Consider the following 21,800-nt stretch of genomic DNA (forward strand, 5'->3'; position numbering starts at 1 on the left):
GGAAAGACTTTCAAACACCAAATTACAATATTCTTAGGACTTCAAAGACGAAACACTGCTAAAACTAATGTGAAAATTATATAATGGAATAGAAACTATCGATTTCTCTTATTTTTATCTATCTATTCGAATTGTAAGCATTAATCCTGATGGATAGACGAGTTTAATTCAACTGAAAGAGTTAACTATTACTGCAATTTTACAGAATATTCCTTTAGTATATCCTGTAACATTGAGTCACTGATGTATCATTGCGCATAGGTCGGTCTAGAGATAATTTGATCAAGTCATCTTTCACGTTATTAAAAATAAATTTATATACCATATCAACGTCATCCAGAGACTTGTTATTATCCATGATATCGACGAAAAATGATGAATCGTTTAAGTTCTTTAATAATGCAAATAATAACTGATTTATTCTATATCAATGCTATAACAAGTAATGCCTTATGAACAATTAATGGCGAAGATTTGAACTATTGTTACTGTTTAGTATATTAAGCTATAGTCTTAAGTATGTCATGTACAGCATATCGTGTGCACCCTATCATGAATTTGTAGCAACTCCACCATTGCAGCATGGGTATATTTTTTAAGCCAATTAGAATATCTGAATTCTCATTATGAATCTTAAAAAAATTTTAATAAGATTCAACTTGTTGATGTTAACGTAGGCTAACTGGCCTGTGCCACTTATGATGTGATATTTTTACATGCTAATAATATCCAGCTACTGATTTCGGACTTTACAATTCATAAATGTAAAAAAACTTCAACTTTATGCCACTTTGTTATGATAAAACAGTAGGGTATATTTATGTTTATAAAATTTAGAAAATTGGGTATATCATTCTAAAACTAGGAGGAGGAGCAATCTCATCACGAGAACGCACAGTCATCTGATTTTATTTAGCATACCCAGGTCATTATCGTAATATTGTAATGGTTTACCGTATTGATGGTATGATGGTATTTTTCATAATATTCTAATGACTCACCATAATGATAGTATTATTCCTAATATTGAAATTACACAACCAAAAATTGCATTCCCATATTCTTCTGGGTATACACATATACTATATACGGTCAGGATATGCATAAAGGAAGCCATATACCACTAATGCTTTGCTAAATCTAAAAGTTGATCGATATAATATAGCATGCCATTTCGATTAATTTTATGCAAATATTTATGAGCACAGTTGTTTATCTAAGGGATTCAAGTTACATAAAAGAAGGATGAAAAGGCTCAGGATGCGTACATACGCTAATTGTTTTTAAGCGAATCGCTCAAACTATGTCATACTAATATAGTTATATTATAACTGAATCTCTGGTGTGTAGTATTAATTCTTTTGGTATTTTAATTTAAGGCATGAAACATACATTTTTGAATGCTATAAAAGTAATCATCAGGCCATAAAATTCCTAGATTAATAATTTATGTGTTATAACTCTGTATGGTGACATGTCATATTATTTTCATTGCAATCATATTACATAATTGTTTAGACCTATTATACGAGAAAAATTAGTTTATTTTTGCTTCTACTGAATGGTATGGAATACCAAATCATCTATGAAAACATACTGCTATCAAGAATAGTTGAATATCATTTCTTTGGTATGGGAATATCAGTGCTATAGAATGACAAATTAATGATACCTAAAAGATTTTTCTCAATAACGAGCTAAACATGCTCTACGAGGTTGCTAAATTATAATGGAGACTATGAAAACATTAAAGAACTTTCTTAAGGCCTTTGATTAGTAATGGAAATGTAGTATCATCACGTTTAGAAAGTGTATATTATACGTATTATTAAATTGGCTTCATATTAAAATTATGTAATTATAACAGTTTTGATAAATCTTTTTGACCATACCTAATACATATCATAGATCATAAAATATGTAGTCTATAGTAACCTAAATTGTTTACATATTAAAATTTAATTGCAACCAATTTGAATTGAATTTATTGTCATCATAATCATAAACTTACATGATGCTTGATCAATGTACACATAAGAACCAACACTTACAATAGCCCTTAACTCCCCTTTTTATGCCACAAATGATAATGATGAATAAATAGCGTAAAGATCGCAAATAGTTTTATTTCTATTGTAGCTATAGTACTTATATTAATTATTAACAAGCTATGCCATGCATTTGAGAAAAAACATAACGTCCTTAATTTATTAATTTGGAATTCATGAATTCAACAATTTAAAGAGCGCTTCCAGGAAAAAGGCTGTTACTTAAAAATTAACTGTTTAAACAAGTTTATAGAATTAAAAGGCAAGTCTATTTTGGATACAATGGTAAAATTTCTTTGATGTTGTAAATTTACAACTGCAAAATTTCTAAAAATTACGGTCTTACTGTATTCTTCAAACTGTTATATTAGTTCATAAAGTGTATTATGAGAATATCATGAACCGCATCTGATAAAAAGACATGTCCAATCTAAGATATATCTTCAGGTCGAGAGATAATTTAAAAAACATTTTTTGTAAATCTACGTGACTATAAGATATACTCGTATTATTAAGAAATAATTTATAGTTAGGCAAAAAAATAGTTTATTGAAGTCGTTATTCTTATAATACCATTAATACATTTTCAAACTCATGTTTAAGCAAATCTGTAAGTTCAAATCGCGAGAACAAGCAGTTATTAGTCGCTTTTTTCATATAGTGTACAGTTTTCTGGGCATAACATTAGCTATTCACCTAATACCTTCTCAATCCATTTATCGTTCGAGATTGCTACAACGATGATTTATAAGCGTTTTCTGATTCTAATATTTTCAAATGCCGCAAGAACGCAATCTTATGTATTGATATAAATAGTATCGCTTTTTATAAGAATAAAACCGGTTAAAAATTGTAATTATACGAATGACTTACTTAACAACGGACTCAAAGGAAAACATTTCATTTTAAGTCAAAAGATAATATATCACGCGAACACAACGCATACTCGTATGTGCAATACCTATGTTTGATGATCATTCCTAAATACAAAATAAACAAATAATACAATATATTTATTCTATGGGCTTGATGCATCATTGTGCCTATCTCGCACTAGGAAGAGATTTCTATATAGTATGATAACCTAATTATGAATTTTCTGTCGATGTAATGCCTTACGTAGAATATATTTCCGTTCATCGATTGGGTATTAAATTAGTATTGAATATAATTGGAGTAATTCTGCAGAACGTCTAAATGTCCCTGCTTCTGTTTTAATAGGTTGGGTGGGTGCTGGGTGTGGCAGTGATGTACAGTACAGTGTCCAGTACAGTACTGTACATTGTACAGTAGCGCATAGTACTGTACTGTACTGTACTGTAAAGCGTACAATTGCACTGTGCGACGTGAGTGAGTGATTGTGCGCAGTACAGCGTACAGCATAGAGATACAGCATAATAAGAAAACCTCTTCCTGTACACTGCTTGAAGGATTAGTTTGGCAATTAAAGATGTCAGAAATTGAATCATTGACGACTGGAAAAACTTTGCTTTTGGATACCGATGCCGGTATTGATGATGCTCATGCTTTAATGGTTGCATTAACTCATGATAATTGCCGTGAGGTTGTTGGCGTTACATGTACTTACGGTAATTGTTTAGTCGATCAAGTTGTTAAAAATGTTAGCTATATTTTACAGCAGTATGATAAAAAGATTCCGGTTTATAAAGGAGCACAAACATCCCTAATGCGAACATATGAAAATTTAGTTTTTCATGGCCAAGATGGTCTTGGCGATATTGAGCATCGTTGTGATGACAAGGAATGGATAGATAGTTTGTTGCAATCAGAGCATGGTGCAATAGCTATGATTAATTTAAGTAAAAAATACGAAAAACAAATCACTTTGATAGCTATTGGACCATTGACGAATCTTGCATTGGCGTGCAGGATTGATGGGAATTTTCCCTCAAGACTGAAAGAATTGATTATTATGGGAGGTAATCATACAGGTAGGAGATATTATGTATGCCCACACTACTATACATCTATACTCTAGAATGACTCTGAGTAGATCAGCATACGCTTGATTAGCTAAGCTAACTTTGATAATCATTCATGCATCTGAACATAGATTCTTTGTGCCCTAATTTTCTCTGATTAATTAATGGACTAATAATATAATTATAAATAATTAATTTGAAAACATTGTTCTGATTTCAATTTTAGCTTTGGGTAATGCTACATCAACGGGAGAATTTAACTTTGTCGTCGATCCGGAAGCGGCTGCCATAGTTTTAGATGAATTTCCGAGATTCTGTCCCGTTAAGGTTGTACCTTTAGAAGTTACTCTTGTTTCTAGCATCGAATTGGATTGGATTTCCGACATATGGCTTAAACAAGATTCCCCAAGAGCTACATTGAATCGAGATATGATGAAAAACTTCCTGAATAAGATGAAAGCAGAGAAACGGGAGGGTTATCCAGCCTGGGATGTGCTAGCTGTTGCTGCAGCCTTGCAACCAAATTTTATTCGTGATAGTTTCAAGAACTTTATGACAGTAGAGCTCCATGGCAGCAGGACGAGAGGGCAAGGTGTTATAGATCGAAAGACGAAATGTGATTACCCAGTTGAAATAATTACAAAAGTTGATAGGGAAATGCTACGGCAGATGCTTTATAAATCGACCATGCCAGCGGAAAATCATGGTAGCTCATAGTAATAGCTTAACTAATTAAGAGCCTTGCTAAAATATTTTTGATCAAACATACAGTATGCAATCCAACCCATCTCTCTGTTACTGAAAATCGTACACGTATATCTAATTCTTGAAAGGAAGGTATATAGGCGATCGCTATGCTTTTTTGTATACTGTAATATACCAAAGGTACAAGTATATCGAATGGGAAAGTGATTGTTTGTTAGCATAGTGTAGTAATTATTTACTAAGTTATAATACAGGACACGTTGTTGATGGAGAATATAGATTTAATAGTGCTTATGTTAGTGACTCTGGGGATTAAGGCATAAATTTCTAATTGGGAACTGTAAGGATTTTATCTGCGCATTGTAACGGATTCATTCGTATACAAGAAGTTAGTGTCGTTATGTCAATTTATATTTTGATTAATCCTTATTATTATGTATATTAGAACTGTTATGATATGATTCATGATTATAAGTGTATCAATGATAGTTGGATGTATTAACGATAAATATATTCTTTAAATTAAGGATTAATAAATATGGGATTGTTACCAAAACGATGATTTTCTAGGAATGATTAAATTTATTAAATAATTTTATGATACAGTGCTTTATTCCAGATATACTATGCTATATGGATATTGTAGATATCTGCTAGATTTTGTTACATAAATTTTGTACCAATAACAGGTACGTTATTTCGTTCCATACGAAGTTATTACACTATTTATGAATCTAAAAAGTTTGATCTCGATTCCAAGTAACCTTGTTGATGATCCTTGATCAAGTCGATATTATACGATTATGTTAACTATAGGATTTTATAGCCATGGAATTAAAAAATATCATAGTATTTACTGTTTTGTATTGTGACTTCTTATAATAAAATAACACTAAGGTTCTAAATTTAAACCATATCAGATAACTAGTAGAGTACTCAACTGATCTTGCTCGATATAGGAGCAACGATTAGCGATTAGCATCCTATATGATTCGAACAACTGTAATTCAACCACTTAAGATTGAGCATTTAATTACTGTTATTGTGTCGCTGCAATGACTAGCAAGAAGCTGTAGGTAAAAAAAGGTAACACGGAAACATGTACTGTAAGCTAACCAAAGTATTATGGACAATAAACATTTATTGTATTGCATTTAATTTATAATTGATACATGGTCAAAGTCTATCATTGAGTGATATATATCTCAGTGGGTATCCTTGCATCTTCATAATATTTACATGAGGGTTATCTCACCTAGTGAGTCTATGACTTAATCAAAATATGGGTCGATATTTCAATATTTTAGATGTTGCTAGTTACTCTACGATTGTACTTCTCTGTTGATTTATTAATTTAGTGTCATCAATTATGAAAGAAATAGCATATTATCAAGCCAGAAAATTTCTTCCAAGATTGTAACGGCAATTATCCTGCAGGTGATGGTATTGTATGATAGTAAAAACAATGGCATCACTTCCTAGAATGAACATTATATCGTCAATGAAGAAATATTCTAGCAATGAACAGAAGAGAAGGTTGCATTTTAATCCTACCAATCGTAGCTATCAAAAAAATTTTATGGAGTTAAAGTGCTGTATAGCTAAGGATTGTTATCAAACCCTATTAGAGATAAAATAAAATAGTAATTTGATGCCTCTAGTTTAGTTTATATCTTACAGTAAGTACCGAAGATAGCTTATTAATATATATCTTATTTATGTGATCATATCTACTCATACCAGCCTTATGAAGCAAATAAAAATTTAGAGATTAAAAATACTTTAATTAAGATTACGACTGTATAGAACAGTAGTTTTTGTACGATCCATTTTAGCCATGCTTAATCATGAGCCGATGATTTGGAGAACATGAATAGGTATATGTAGAAAAAAGGCATCGGATCTACACTTTCTATCCAATAAAATAGAACTATGTGGAGGCGATAGATACTGTATTCCACGATAATTCAGTTATAAAATGCCATGAGTAAATAATTTACGTCATCAGTATGCGCCCATTTTATTAAGAAATGGGGGATACGAAAGGAACCCAATTTCAACATTATATCCAATCGGAAAGGATGCATTTACTATATTACAATAGTTAATATCTCAATTCGATCAATTTTATAACTATAATATTCTAGAGTCAGTACAACGGGCTACACTCTAGCCGATTTACTGTTTCTAGGACGTATTATTTTAAAAATAAGGACTTCTGCTCAGTGAAAAAAAGCTCTAGGGCTGCTTTCCAATACATCCTGATGCGTATCTCTAGGGCGCATTATTTTAAAATAAGGATTTCCGTTCAGTAAAGAAAAGTAATCGAACTATATAATACATGCTATGCGGTATGTCTCAGCATAAATTATTGAGCATTGTCTCAGGCATCGAAAGTGGTTCATGGCTACATACGCGTACACTTTCTATCTTTCTTCATGTGTATTCGTGCATTTCAAGCCTTAGAGCCGGGAAAAGGAATAATTACAGTATGTTAACTTTTTTATTCTACAGTATCGCAATTGTACCACAGTTTCACTGCTGTATCCATAAGCGTTATAAAAAAAAATGAATTATTGCTTTAAATTCATGTAGATTCGAATTGTAAAACGCAACAGCGACTTCATTGAAATTATGTTTATGCATTAACAAATTCTCCCTTGAATTGTATAGAATAGATCGATTTTAATAAAATATTATTTTCGCGTAGTCTAGACTGTGTAATCTTCTATTGGTCAAAAAATTATTATTTGACAAACGGTAGAGAAGATAGTTTTCTGTAGGTACAGTAGACTCTTAATAAGCATAAAATGGGTATATTTATAATTTATGAAATTATTCTAAATTAACCTTTACTGCCTACTAATATACTGTACAATATGATGAAGTAGACAATAATAGACCATTCTATTGGTTGGTGATTGTACTTTAGTAGTTGGAAACGATGACAACTATGGTTCAATATCAGTTGTATTTTCATTTGTAGCGTATTCAGGTAGTAGAAATAGTCTAGAATCAGAGTTCCACTATCCTTATTGATATAGAGTGAACAAGTCAGTTTCTCCCTTAAGAAGGTCTCTCTTATTTAAGTGATTTGTTTAGACTGACCAACAGCGTTAATAAGAGCTGTAGAGGCTTGTATCCAAGGATACAAGATGATGCAGCAATGTAACCCTCAAGTTGTAGCTTAATTGGGGAGAAAAATTAACATTACTAGCGGATTCGACTAGACTGATTGATACAGTATACAGTATATGTCGGTACGGCTAGTGTAGTATTTTATATGGAGTAATCCTACCGTACAAGAAAGGTAAATACTAGCAAGATTCACTTTTAAAAGTTTAATGATCGTCCGTTTGTACAGTATAAGCCTTTTACTCACACTGCAGGCAATCTATAGAACAATCTCGATGATTGTATAAAGAAGATACAGTATCAAGTTGTTACAGCTTATACTCCGTTAGCATGGATCGATGGAAAGGAGTCAAGAAGAAGCTATCAAGCTACGGCAGGTCTACCGTTTACTATGGATTACTCATCTCTTTCAAGTAGTCCAAAAGCATAGAATAGAAAGACAGTAATGCCAATAACGTACAATAAAGTTATTAAAATGCATGAAAAATCGTTGAAGAAGACATCAAGCTGCGGCAACTCTACCGTTTACTATAGATTACTCATCTCTTTCAAGTAGTCCTAAAGCATAGAATAGAACGACAGTAATGCCAATAACGTACAATAAAGTCATTAAAATGTATGAAAAATCGTTGAAGAAGACATCAAGCTACGGCAACTCTACCGTTTACTGTACTATGGATTATTCATCTCTTTCAAGTAGTCCTAAAGCATAGAATAGAAGGACAGTAATGCCAAGAACGTACAATAAAGCCATTAAAATGTATGAAAAATAGTTTATCGTTTTTAGTTAGCAGTTGTTGTTGAAATTTATTGGTGTACTATCAGGAGAGGACGTACTTACGCTATCAATGAATATGTCATGTATTGTTCGTTAATGCATTTTCTCTTGGATTACTTGCTTCTTCCTACATAAGATTACAATCAAAGAAGAGATAATAACATCATTAAATATGCAAAATCGTCCATGTTTTCATTTGAAATTCAGTAGTACATCGATGGTCGGTGTTATTCTACTCGATAGTAGCGTGAACTATGTGTAGTTTGGACATTATTCCTGTGTCCATCGAATAGACTATCGCCATTGTTTACAATTTACACTCCAAAGAGGTGGGATTTACGATTCTTCTTCTTGTTATTATTTATTATGATTATCTATTTTTATTTTGAATATTTTGAATAATCATTTTGGGGTTATTGATTATGCGTCACGCTGTAGTACTGTCTTGTTGGTGAGGTTGTATCAAGTTTATGTCGCTGTTTCAACTGTAGTATTATGCACGACGATGTCTAGTATGAGTGAAGAGACCAATTGGGTCGGTTATCCATCTCTCTCTCTCCACTTTAGCGTCAAATACAGTACATTAGTGTACATTATTTTTAGAGACACTTATTGAAAGATCTCCAAGGGTCTCTTTACCTTGGACTGTCCACTATTCAAGTGTGTATTGTCGGACTTTAAAAAGAAATTTCAAGGGGTTATTGTATCATTGACATCGATACCTATACAGATAGGAAACGATTGACTATAAATTGTATACAGATGGTTGGATAGTTTCAGTAGCTATTCTAGACATGATCCACTTTATTTTCCAGGATAGAGGATAAAAGAAAATATCATGCATCAATTAAAGATTGTTGTATCATTGAAAGAAGTGAAATGACAAGGGGAGGGTTGACCATCAGTAATGTGATGCGGATACCGACGTGAGTAATTACAACTAATTAATGACGCGTTGCATATGAATTAGTATCGGCTGTAGGATGATTTTTCTGTACTTTCACTCGTCATTGTACCGTCAATAAATCCAATTTATCATTGTCTAGCGTTGACCATAGCGGGTCATTTAACGTCAGTACGCTGGTAGTGCGGAGAGATTATGTTCGACTGAAATCAATGAATTAAAAATTAGCTGGCTTTGGACCATTTAGAAAAAAAAAAATTGTTTCTTCCCCTTGGAATTTTTTCTTTTTTTGGATAGGCTAGTACAAATTATTGAATGTTAAGAGAAGAAAAGTGATTGCTATTTCTTGCTCTAGTACTGTCCTATTTCCAACTATTCATGGTAGGTCTTGATTACACCTATCAAAATACTACCGTCATTGAGCTGCTACATAAATAGTAATTACAGAGAAAAAGTGTTACACCATTCAAGAGTTGGAAGGCTTGGAGAAACACATTGATCATCCACGATAGCTGTGTCGATGAAGTCATTTGCATCAAATTGATACACTTGTTGTTTATCATCGAGAATAAGAGAGTACAGCATCCAAGTGATTATCCATAACAGTTTTGGGTACGATATCGCGACATTGAAAGCAAGGCAATCAGGTGCAGTTGACAGGGGGAAAAAAAAAAACCAAGCGACAAAGAATCCAAAAAAAATAAAAGCTCATAACAACATTGAACGACATGAGTGATTGCAGTGGACTTCAAACTGAAAATGATACAATCCATAACCGTTGTAGTGAAAACATGCAAGAAGAGCAAGATCATGTTGAAAGATGGCTCAATTTAAATCCTCAATTTTTTGAAGACTATTTTATGAGATGTGCTAGCCCTGAATTAGTTGACAGGTGGTTAGCCAAACGTACTAAAAGAGTCCAGTTAGAAGATAAAAGAGAAGACAGTCATCAATCCAACGCTGATACGACATCCATTGGTGATGACGACGACGAGAATGACGATCATGACGTTGACACCAACAACAGCGACAGCAGCAGTGATGATGATAATCAAGATAACGTTGACAATGATACAATTTCAAGTCGTGTCGATTGCAACTGGCAAAAATTTGTACGCTATCAACGACAAAAATTTCGTTCACAAGAATCATTTCCTACACGAGATGATTCAATAGTAACATCACCTAGTCCAAGGAAGCAATATTTGAGAAAATCCAAAAGTTTCACTACTTATGATGGCAACTTACCAAGTACAGCCAGAGCAGAATTATTGCAATCAGTCTTAAAGTCCAAGGTCACCTTACCCCGCCATGATAACGATAATGGCGAATGGAAGTCACACTTGAATAACCAAAATCAACAAGAGATTTTCTTAGCTTTAGTCGGTGATATATCCAACGAGTTAGATCTAGATCGACTATGTAGGAAAATATCATTCAATGTTTGGATGCTAACCAAAGTTGAGCGTTGCTTACTCTATTTAATCGAAGGTACAGACAAGTCGAAAGAATTAACTTGTAAATCTCTTTACATCGACCGACAAAATTTAACTGCCACTAGTCTAGTAGCATCCAGTCCTGATCTGCAATTAGATAGACCCTGGTCTCAAGGTATCGTTGGTTTAGTAAGCCAAATCGGAGAGGTAGTTAAAATTGATGATGCCACAAAGGTAAGCCGCTTATTTTTTAATAATATGCTTATAGTACAACACATCTTTTACTTTCAAAGATTGACAGACTCACAGAGCGAGAGAGTCAAAGAAAAAAATAATCAATTTCTGTGCTTTACATGATGATGATATTACGAGGCAACATGTACTATGGACATATTTTAGACATAGTTATGATTGCTATAGTATGTATCTACACTTGTACAGTATGTCGGTGAGTTTGTAACCAGTGAACAATGCTTGTTATTTTTTTTCTCATAATAGCATAGACAGTCTGGCATTCTACTTATATATGAATTATATGTTACTGTACGCTTTAAAAGTCGAATAGATTATCAATCTGTCTGACATTACCAATGGTATCGATATACTCTACAACGTTCCATCTCATCGCTGAGTTAACATGATAATCAAATCTATCTTCTTCATCAAAATTGATTATCAAATAAAAAATAATACTTCCAATTTTCTCCAATTCTAAAACGTGTTATGCCATGTAATCAATTCTTTGCAATAAAATTGATTAGATGTGATCTCGGTTAAAGCCGTTGAGGCAATCTTGATAATTTTAAGTCTGAAGTTTTTTTACAATCTTGATTAATAATAAGTATGTATGATATATAAAAATTATTATTGCTTTTATTTGATAAAAAAATGAAACTTCTTGTCGGTGAAGATAAAAGTCGAAATAGTTCAAAATTTCATCTGAAAATTTCCTTAGTCAATTAAAATGACGATAGTAACAATTTTTAACATTAAAAAACATCATGCAGAAAATTCGTCTAACTTGAAATACGAAAAGCTAAATTAAACCCAGCTGGTGTTTGATTGTTTTTAATCAAGTGTTATTGTACTTTCAATACTATTGTTTGTAATTAGGATTCTCGATGTCGAAAGGAAGAAATGTATTTGATCGGTTGCAAGATTGATAATTTACTATGTATGCCGATTAAGGATAGCCAAGGCAATGTAAGTCAACTCTTATCTGACGTTTCATCCTGTTAGCTAACGGAAATTTAATAACTGCAATTTCTTTTGAATAAATTTTTTCATTTTGAAATCTTTCTTTTTACATCCAATGATATTTAGTTTCTATAGGATTAACTAACATTTTTTTTTTAATTGAAATAATCAGTAATAATATTGACAAAATTAAGTTTCTATCAACTTAGGTTGATTTTCTAGACAATATTAGCTGTCTGATTTGTTCTCAAGATACAGTTTCAATCTTTTCTGTATCGCGTTCCTCATTGATACGAGTATGATCGTCACAATATTATCATTTAAATCTGAATCTATTAAGTTGACATAGAATAATTACAGACTAATATTAAATTTAAGATTGGCTCGTAATGCCTAAGAATCCAATTCTTATTTATTCCCAACAATAACATTCCTGAATAATATGAGTCTTGAAATCCTTAAAATTTACTATCAAGATTTTTTATGATCGGATACAATATCTTTTATGCAAAATAATTGCCACCAATAAATTCAATCCAATAAATTTTACTGGCTGTTTGACGTACTACACTTACTTTTTTAAACACTCTTTTCCACTCAATTATAGCTTATTAGTTAATAATATGTACCCATTAACTTAACTAGTTTTTATAACAATGCTTATTTGACTCGTTTAATGAAGTAGGCAAAGCTAACGACGATTTCATCGCAGCCTTTACATATGATAGTGATATTAGAATCAGCGATACCAAGGTTGAATATTTAAATAGTCAAATTTAGTAATAATATCTTGACATTGACTGCATCGTGACGCTTATTCCCTGCTAATATATTATCTATTATCTCTATATGGTACTTTCTTTCAATTTCTGATTTTTTTAGTTCAACAATAGCATACCTGATCTATTAGATTAAAATAAAACATATGACAATAACACTATTGTAGTCTACAATTTGTAGACTAGTGAGGGTAAAATTTAAAGGAAATATTATCACCTTCATTCATTGATAGTAACTCAACTAAATAAACGATTATAAATCTTAAATAATGCTATAAAATATTGTCCGTAGTAAAAAATTATTTTTAATATCTAAAGACTGGATTAGACAGTGTTTTTCTTTCCTAGCTTTATTCTATTCAGTAGACCATAGTATATATTGTTGATTAATCCATCATTGACAGAGTAAAGGAATCATTGATAATCATCAATAAATCGAATGTATTGCGTGGAAAGGAATCAATGGAATATTATTTATTTCTATTTTGCTATAGCTACAGAGAAGTATTATAGCGAATTTCCCTCCGTATTCTAAAAAAGTATAATGTAATTAAGATTTCTATTATTCTGCCCGATGGCTATGTAAATATACGCTATTTAAAAGACTGAAAACATTTCCTTGTGTATAAATTTTTGATTTACAACTATTCCAAACTTACCGTAATAGCTAATAATAAAGGGACGAACTGTATAAATCAGATTGGGGACCTTTGGTTTAATTTCAGTCTCTTTTAAGCTTGAGATAATCATTGTTGATAATCATAATAAGATCAAATTGAACTATCCCACTTTCCTTGTTAATCAATTCTTTTCCTTAAATATCATCTATCATTTATTATTTGTATGAGTATCGAGCCATTCTAGATTAAATCAGACGATCAAAAAAAAATAATATATTGCAAGTATCAGGATAATTAATACCTTCTATTTTCCTAATTTTGGGAAAAAATATCATCAATAGGTGATTGGAGTTGTACAGGCTATCAATAAGAAATCAGATGGCGTCGGATTTAGTGATGAAGATGTCAAGGTATTTTAGCCATTGATTTAATAAATTATTTTATTATTACTTTAACTTTAAGGGTTTTAAAATAAAAAAAATAATATTTAAAATAATTCTGTATTGGAATAACTGTCCATGACAATCTACGCTTGTGAAATATTTAAATATTACGATAACGTAAATATACGGTATTTAATTTCTCCACGATAAAACAAATACCGTTTAACAATATCAAATCAATTTTTTTATCTATACAATAATAATTGTAAACCAATTATCTAGATTCTAAGCTGAGGATAGTAGAGACAGTATTTAAGTAATATGATAAAAATCAGTTTATATTTCGGTAGATTACATTTGGTACTCTTCCCTCCTTTAAAATGAAATTAACATGATGAAAATGAGATATTAATAACTGCTAGTAGTAACGAAAAACCCTCTTTACTTTATAGTAGGTAGTATTGTACGTAACAATAAGTCATTGGAGACGATACAACCACGAAGTAGATATTATCTATTCCAATAAAATAGACTTGGAGTAAAGCTATTATTCTATGATAAACAACAAAATAGCTGTTTCGTTTCGATATTATTACATTATTTATTTCTATTTTACCATTTCTACCGACATCCGATGTCATTTTTCATCCTTACATATTAACTGCATTGTTAATATACATGACCTGTAAATAGATGGACCTTTCTTAGTTTTTACTGTATATCAGATCAAGATTATTGTTTTATTGTACGGTAGTGATCTAGCTACAAATACTATTAGAAATGAGGCTATTTATTTTTATCATAGACTTTATGACTTGACTGAATAATAAGTACTAGTATAAAATTAATTAGTTTTTGCCATTCGCTATCGATATCGATGTTATTAATCAGACTTAAAGAGGTACCTTATGATAATAAATCCTGAAAGTAAAAGTACTTGGCAGCTTAAAAGCACGTAATTCTTAATTTGCGAGTTATTTATATATCCTTATCTGGCCATTAAATCACAGTTACAGTCATGTAACTGCCATCGTAACACAAACAACACCCTAAGGTTCTAAGTATTAAATTAAGTTAAATATTCGAAAGAGAAAGTTGATTAGTAGTAACATGGTTTTAAAGTTTGTATGATACAAATTATAAGTTCGTATTTGTGTACCGTAAGTTAAAATAGGCAATCTATTGGAATCAGGGATATAGAAAATGATCGTATAAATGATACCTTGTATCCAATCGCCTCTAAGGAAGCTAGTAATAAAAAATTGATATATCATGATAGGTGAACAACAGTTCGTACGTAAATTACCTTTATCCATTACTGACAAATAGCGAATGTTAAAAATAACCTGTACTTGGTCTACTATAAAGTTTAGTACTTTAAAATTTACCAACGGGACATATCGTAGGCAGGATTATGATCTAACTACTCTTAAATTATAGTAGGTATCACTCTCATTCATTGGATCATGTCTATTTTTTATTTCACTAATAATTAATAGTATCGATAGTCAATAAAAATGAAATTAACGGCAATTTTGGCTCATTTAGTAAATTATCGGCACTAGTCATTAGGTATTGACTCGTTTAGTAGTTCATTCCTGGATAATATTATATTAGCAAAGTAAACCAGGCATCGCCATATCTATTTATAGTGAACGATAGTCCAATTCTTTTATTCTTCACAATATTATACCACCCACATGAATGTCGGTAGTCATACAAAATAGGTATAGTACCTTAAAAGGTCTAAATATTTTATGAATCAACCGTAAATTGAAGTTCTCGTCAAAGTGTATCAGACTAAAGTGTAACCTGGTCATGGATAACTATTTAAGACTGAAAATTAGTAATGATACTCGATATAATATACTATAATAAAAAAATTGGACCCCCTAAGTCTAATTGTTATCTATTTCAAACGAGCCGAAAGATCTAGTAAATAATTGAACGCATTCGTTTATAAATTACAGTTTTAAACATAGTGCCTTCGATTGTAGGTCAAATTTTATCCTAATAAATGATATCATTCACATAATGACACTAGCTTATGTAAGCGCCGTAGTAAAATTAAGTCTTGTCGACTATAAGACTTAAGTTGATTTCGTGCCTGTGTATGGCATATAAAATAATCTATTATTATATATTTATATGGACATTTAAAGTGATAAAGTTCAAGTAATCTTGTAGCTAAGGTTGTCATCGTCTTGAATACTTGATTTGAATGTATTATTGTATCACTGATTTTATGTTTAACTCGTGAATGGAATGGTAATGTTTATTTATCCTTTAATAAGGTTATGGAAACGTATTTAACATTTTGTGGAATCAGTATCACTAACGCGAAATTATGGCGGATGATTAAGAAAGAATCGGAACGTAATAAAGTAAGTTCAAAGTAGTTTACTGTTAAGATATAGATATGAAATTGTCTCTTCCGATGCCCGATAAGAGGCCGATAACGAACTAATTAAGTAAGCAATTGACCAGCGTATGTCGGCTAGTAAATAGAGAATCTATTGTATTAAACGTAATTTATTGATAAATTACTAGTTTTATTGCTATATCTTCGACTCCAGCGACATCATATTCTTGGAAAAATATATTGATATCGGTAATATTTCACGGTAAAATCAAATAAAACCCCATATTAATTGGAAAGCACTTTGTACTATAATTTATATGGTATCAGTATTAAATTGTTTGCCATGGTAATTCATTTGTTAGATTTTTGAGTTATTCATAAAGTTTACTTAGATTGAATTAATGATTCATTTTAATATTGTAATTGACCACACTGGCTATAATTATATCGTATATCTGAATGTAAATTTTTTTGATAAAGACATAAGATATTGGAATTACCGTATTCCTAAAATTCTCTAGTTACATAAATATAGTGTTTGTTTTAGTTATACGTAATATATGTACTTACTCATGTGTAGACTGATACAATGTATAAGTTTTTACCTATACTAGAGATCACTGAGAGAAGACTAGTAAAATATCGCTCATTTTATTGGCACTTCCTAAGCAGAATGCTACACTAATGAAATTAGCAGTACAATTAACCTCATATACACGTACACTAATGTATATATATATATATGTTACGGCCAATGTCGGTAACACATATATATATATGATATACATGATTTGCAAGAGTCTATATCGATACATAGGATAACGCTATTTTTTGTCTTCTTATATCATCATTATATCACCAACGATACACCAATATCAAGTCAATGTTAAGCTATAAACGATCACTTTCTGGTTTAAGTAATAGCATATTTCATTATCCTTTACGCATGTCAGTACACTTTGTTAAAGTCACAGATAAAATTTTTAATTTTAAATACTTTTACAATATTTTTTATCTTTATGATAGAATTATTCGATTAGTAAATTAATTATTGGCTAATGTTACCTGATTTACTTTACAGACATTACTGGAATTGACTCATGCGCTATTTGAAGAGCAAACTTCACCAGATAGATGTATTGATAGTATTATGGAGCGCTCTCAGATGCTATTGAAGTGTCAAAAATGCTGTGTTCTACTTGTGGACAATATTGCAACCGAAGTAAGAAACTAAAGCAATTGTTATAATTTATGGATACTAAAGTAAATGATTAAAATATCCATTAAAGATGTTGTTTTCGATATAATACTACTATTTCGGTATCTTTTATTGATAAAAACATGAACGTTTATGCTTAATGAAGTTTTCGTTCGTTAAAGCCATCTTGTAATATTTCTAAAAAGTAGTCATTGTGCTTGTATGTGTTTTTATTGTTACGTAAGTACTATATGCCTATTTTATCGTTTATAACCCTTATCAAGGTATGCGTGTAGATACATGTATTATAAACAAACTACTGTCTTCGTTGATATCATTAGGATCTACGATTCAGCAAAGTTTTTGAATTACGTGGGGATACCGGTGAAAAGCAAGTATTAAATTAGTAAGTATCAATTACGGGTGAGATAGTAATTAAATAGGCTTGCTAATGAAATTAAAAATAATTCAATTATAATAGATACTAGAGAAACAGTTTTACCCTTTGTTGGTTCGTTGATAATATAATAGATTACTTCAAAAGGTTGTTTAAAATGATGATAAAATAGCTTTATGATAACAGTCTCTATACTTAGCGAAATTGATTGCATAAAAATTAACCAGATACATAATATATTATACATATATGAATATAATTAGGTTGTACATTATGCATTTTCTTGTACTTTAATTTGAAATTTTATTTGCTATATGATGCAGTAATTCTTATTTATTGTAATCACAGTTACTGAGGTGTATTTAACTTAAAAAGCGTCTAACGATTTGTAAACAGTTTGCTACTATTTGTTTTAACGCTACGAAAATAGTACCGATAAAATCGGCGGACGTATTAGTGAAATCAAAGATGAAATTGCTTCGTATGTTATCACGAATGGAGAGGTAAGAGATATTCTTGATAGTGGCACTGCAAAATTAATATTACATTCACTATGCTAGTCGATACGATTTACTAACTAGAGTATCGGTCGTTCTGAACTTTGCCTAGATGCATACTTTTAATAACGATATTCGTTAGCTTTACTACTATTGGACTTCCATTAATGAAATAATAATGAAATCATTCACAATAAATCCTACATTCGCTAATACCGTAGTTATCGCCAGTTGTCATTGCTATGTAGCATATTATGAGCACCTAATCTTATTAATCGTTAAATCTGACAGTCCTTAAATATATCAAATTTTTCTGAAAATCATGAATTCAACGAAAAATCGGTTAGTAGATTTTCTTTCACCTGAAGTTTTTACAGGATACGCACCATCACCAATTATCCATGTTAAAAGACATTGTTAAAGGAGTTTTACTTACATTCACACATATCAACTTTATTTTTAACGGTGCGTCTAACTAAATCTAGTTTTATTGTAAGCCGGATTTTGAAGTATATTCCCTCTTAGCTATGCCCATTCGTGATAATAATTTGCGAATAATAGGTAAAGTTGAGATAATACTTTGTTTCCGTACTGAAAATTTTTTAAATTGCAGTCAAAATTTGTGCTAATTGTATGTACATTTTAAACAGGTGTAGCTGCATTAATTAACAAAATGGATGGAAAGAACTTTGATAAAGACGATGAAACCGCTTTTGAGGTTTAACTGTTTATGATTTCTAGTTTTAGGAGTATCTTTCTAAAGTTATAAAATTTTACTTTGGTAGGCTTTTGTGATATTCTGTGGTCTTGGAATAGTTAATACAATGATGTACGATAGTGTATGCAAAGCTAAAGCACAACAAAGCGTAGCCTTAGAGGTTTGACTAGTTAAAGTTTTTAAATTTTACTGCGGTATGAAAACTCAGTAGTTTCTTTATATAGGTGTGTTCGTATCATGCAACAGCTCCTAAAGACGAGGTTCAAAGATTTCAGGTTTGCAACTACGTTACAATTTCTTCGTAATCAATTATATTCTACCGAAATTTTATAAAATATTAAGTTACTGTGAAGATGATGTAAAAAGCGTAGGATTAGCAATAAAACTTATAATTGTAACCATTCATATATATTTATGCAGGATCAGGATGTACCGTCAGTTGCAAATTATAATTTACAAAGCCTTAAGTTCGATGATTTCTCCCTTGATCCAGACGGAATGATTTTAGCATCTATTCGAATGTTTAAAGAATGTGAATTCTTACAAAAGTTCAAAATCGATTATTCGGTAAAAGTTAGAAACGATTCTTGTTATACTTTGTGTTGGCGATGCACTTCTAAACACTATACTATACATCTTAAAAATATACCTGATTGTTTTCTAAACTGACTTGGAGATTTCGAATTTATACGTATAACGTATAATAATACTAATCTCAAAGTAATCATCCCCTATTTCTGAATTTTTCATGTTTAAACACTATATACTATTTACTGTCATATTTTGCTAGTGACATGTATTAATTATCGACATTTTTCTGTAATAGACATTATGTACTTGGCTATTAACTGTTCGAAAGAACTACCGTAATGTTGCTTATCATAATTGGAGACACGCATTTAATGTTGCCCAACTTATGTTTGCAATAATTAAGGTAAACATGATTTACTCCGTATCACACAATTTAAGCAGGATATTTATATGATATTCTATTATACTTTTATAAATCTTAACGTTACATTATTTATCAAAAGGGAATTTTTTTGGAGAAGACTTTGATTATGTCTTAGATTTGTAATATTACATTGATAAGTTTTAAAAATATGAGTGATTTGAATAATTTTTGTTTTCGTTAATAGAACACGAAGCTAGGGAATACATTTTCTCATATTGAGTGCTTAGCCCTCATTGTTGGTTGCATATGCCATGATTTAGATCATAGAGGAACTAACAATGCTTACCAAATTAAGTAAGTTCATGATTATCTTAAAATTGTATTAATCTCCGCATAAAATTGAATTATAGTTAATGACAGATATTGTGTGTGTGTATATGTGTGCGGACATATAGCTACGTATATTAATAAAACACTTCGTACGCACATTAGATAATAACTATGATAGCTAAATTGAGATTGTGATAAAAATTTTTTACAGGAGTGGATCACCTCTTGCAAGATTATACAGTACATCAACAATGGAAAATCATCACTTCAACCATGCCGTTATGATACTGAATACACCGGTAACTCATCAAATCTGTTGGCTATTTTTACGAAAATTATAATCTGAATTGCAATATAACTTGTTTATCCTCAAATTGTATTTCAGGGTCATAATATATTTGAAACATTTACATCGGAAGAATACAGTAGGCTGATAGATCTAATAAAACAGTCAATTTTGGCTACTGATTTGGCGTTATATTTTCGGTGAGATTCTTAACTTCTTGCTGCATTTCAATAATTTCATATTGTGCCTATATTTCTAATCAGTAAAAGCTATTCTGAAAAAGGTTTTGATTTTTAATAATTAGAAATCGTGAAAATTTTTTTAACCTTGCAAGCAATCACGAAATTAATTTTGATGATGATTTACATAAAGCACTGATAAGGTAAGCAGCCTTGCTTGTAGTAGCAGTAACAGTATCTACGTTCTATTAAATAACCTATTCAAAAATTGAACTTATGCAATTGATGCCTGTAATATTAAAGCGTTGCGTATCTGTTATTGAACAGATCTATGTTGATGACTGCTTGCGATGTTGGCGCTATTACAAAACCATGGACGGTTGAAAGAAAAGTTAGTACTACATGAATCGATATAAATATAACTTGAAATAGAAATAAAATATTTTGGTTTTAAATTTTACACTAACACTTGGATAGGTTGCAGAATTAATCTCTGCCGAATTTTTTGAACAAGGCGATTTGGAAAGGCAGGAACTCAATTTGGAACCCCAAGTATGTAGATGTTGTTATGCTTTCAAATATGAAATTATACTATTTGTAACTGTAACCACTTCATAACAGAGATTAATGGATCGTGAAAAGAAAGATGAAATAGCTTCAATGCAAGTTGAATTCATAGATGTGATATGCATGCCTCTTTATAAGGTATTGTTCAGAATCATTACCAATACAACGAAATAAAATAGAGATCATGCTTAGGGTAGATTTCATGTTCTAATATTTATACGTATCTACATATCATTTCAGTTAGTAAGCGTCATTTAGCAGTCTTAAGTGATATTGTGTTTGAGCTACTTGCTGTTTATCATAGCCTCAATTATATTATTGGTATACTTATAGGCTTTCGCTGAGCAGGACACGCGATTGAAGTCACTTTTAGATGGCGTAGTAGAGAATCGTGCAAACTGGTTAAAAGAAGATGAAATGATGCGTAAAAGAAAGCAGCCCAT

General features: G+C 31.1%; 2 protein-coding genes across 2 annotated transcripts; both read left to right on the plus strand.

Annotated features, from left to right (window-relative positions):
• Positions 1-3,498: 3,498 nt before the first annotated feature.
• On the plus strand, positions 3,499-4,708 carry TRIADDRAFT_53575 (uncharacterized protein; the record flags this gene model as incomplete). The annotated part of the gene is made up of 2 exons (XM_002109449.1): positions 3,499-4,000; positions 4,218-4,708. The coding sequence occupies 2 exons, from the start codon at positions 3,499-3,501 to the stop codon at positions 4,706-4,708; spliced, it is 993 nt and encodes a 330-aa protein (XP_002109485.1).
• A 6,046-nt stretch (positions 4,709-10,754) lies between these two features.
• On the plus strand, positions 10,755-21,795 carry TRIADDRAFT_10459 (uncharacterized protein; the record flags this gene model as incomplete). The annotated part of the gene is made up of 21 exons (XM_002109450.1): positions 10,755-11,183; positions 12,063-12,152; positions 13,887-13,955; positions 16,223-16,312; positions 17,372-17,512; positions 17,830-17,883; positions 18,525-18,626; positions 18,880-18,943; positions 19,033-19,100; positions 19,168-19,260; positions 19,325-19,375; positions 19,521-19,667; positions 19,927-20,034; positions 20,240-20,349; positions 20,537-20,624; positions 20,711-20,811; positions 20,916-20,993; positions 21,118-21,181; positions 21,268-21,342; positions 21,412-21,495; positions 21,691-21,795. Coding segments are annotated over 21 exons (2,211 nt in total), but the record flags the coding sequence as incomplete, so codon positions are not given.
• Between the last annotated feature and the right edge of the window lie 5 nt (positions 21,796-21,800).

Source organism: Trichoplax adhaerens, genomic scaffold (genome assembly GCF_000150275.1).
Source record: "Trichoplax adhaerens TRIADscaffold_2 genomic scaffold, whole genome shotgun sequence".
NCBI lineage: Eukaryota > Metazoa > Placozoa > Uniplacotomia > Trichoplacea > Trichoplacidae > Trichoplax > Trichoplax adhaerens.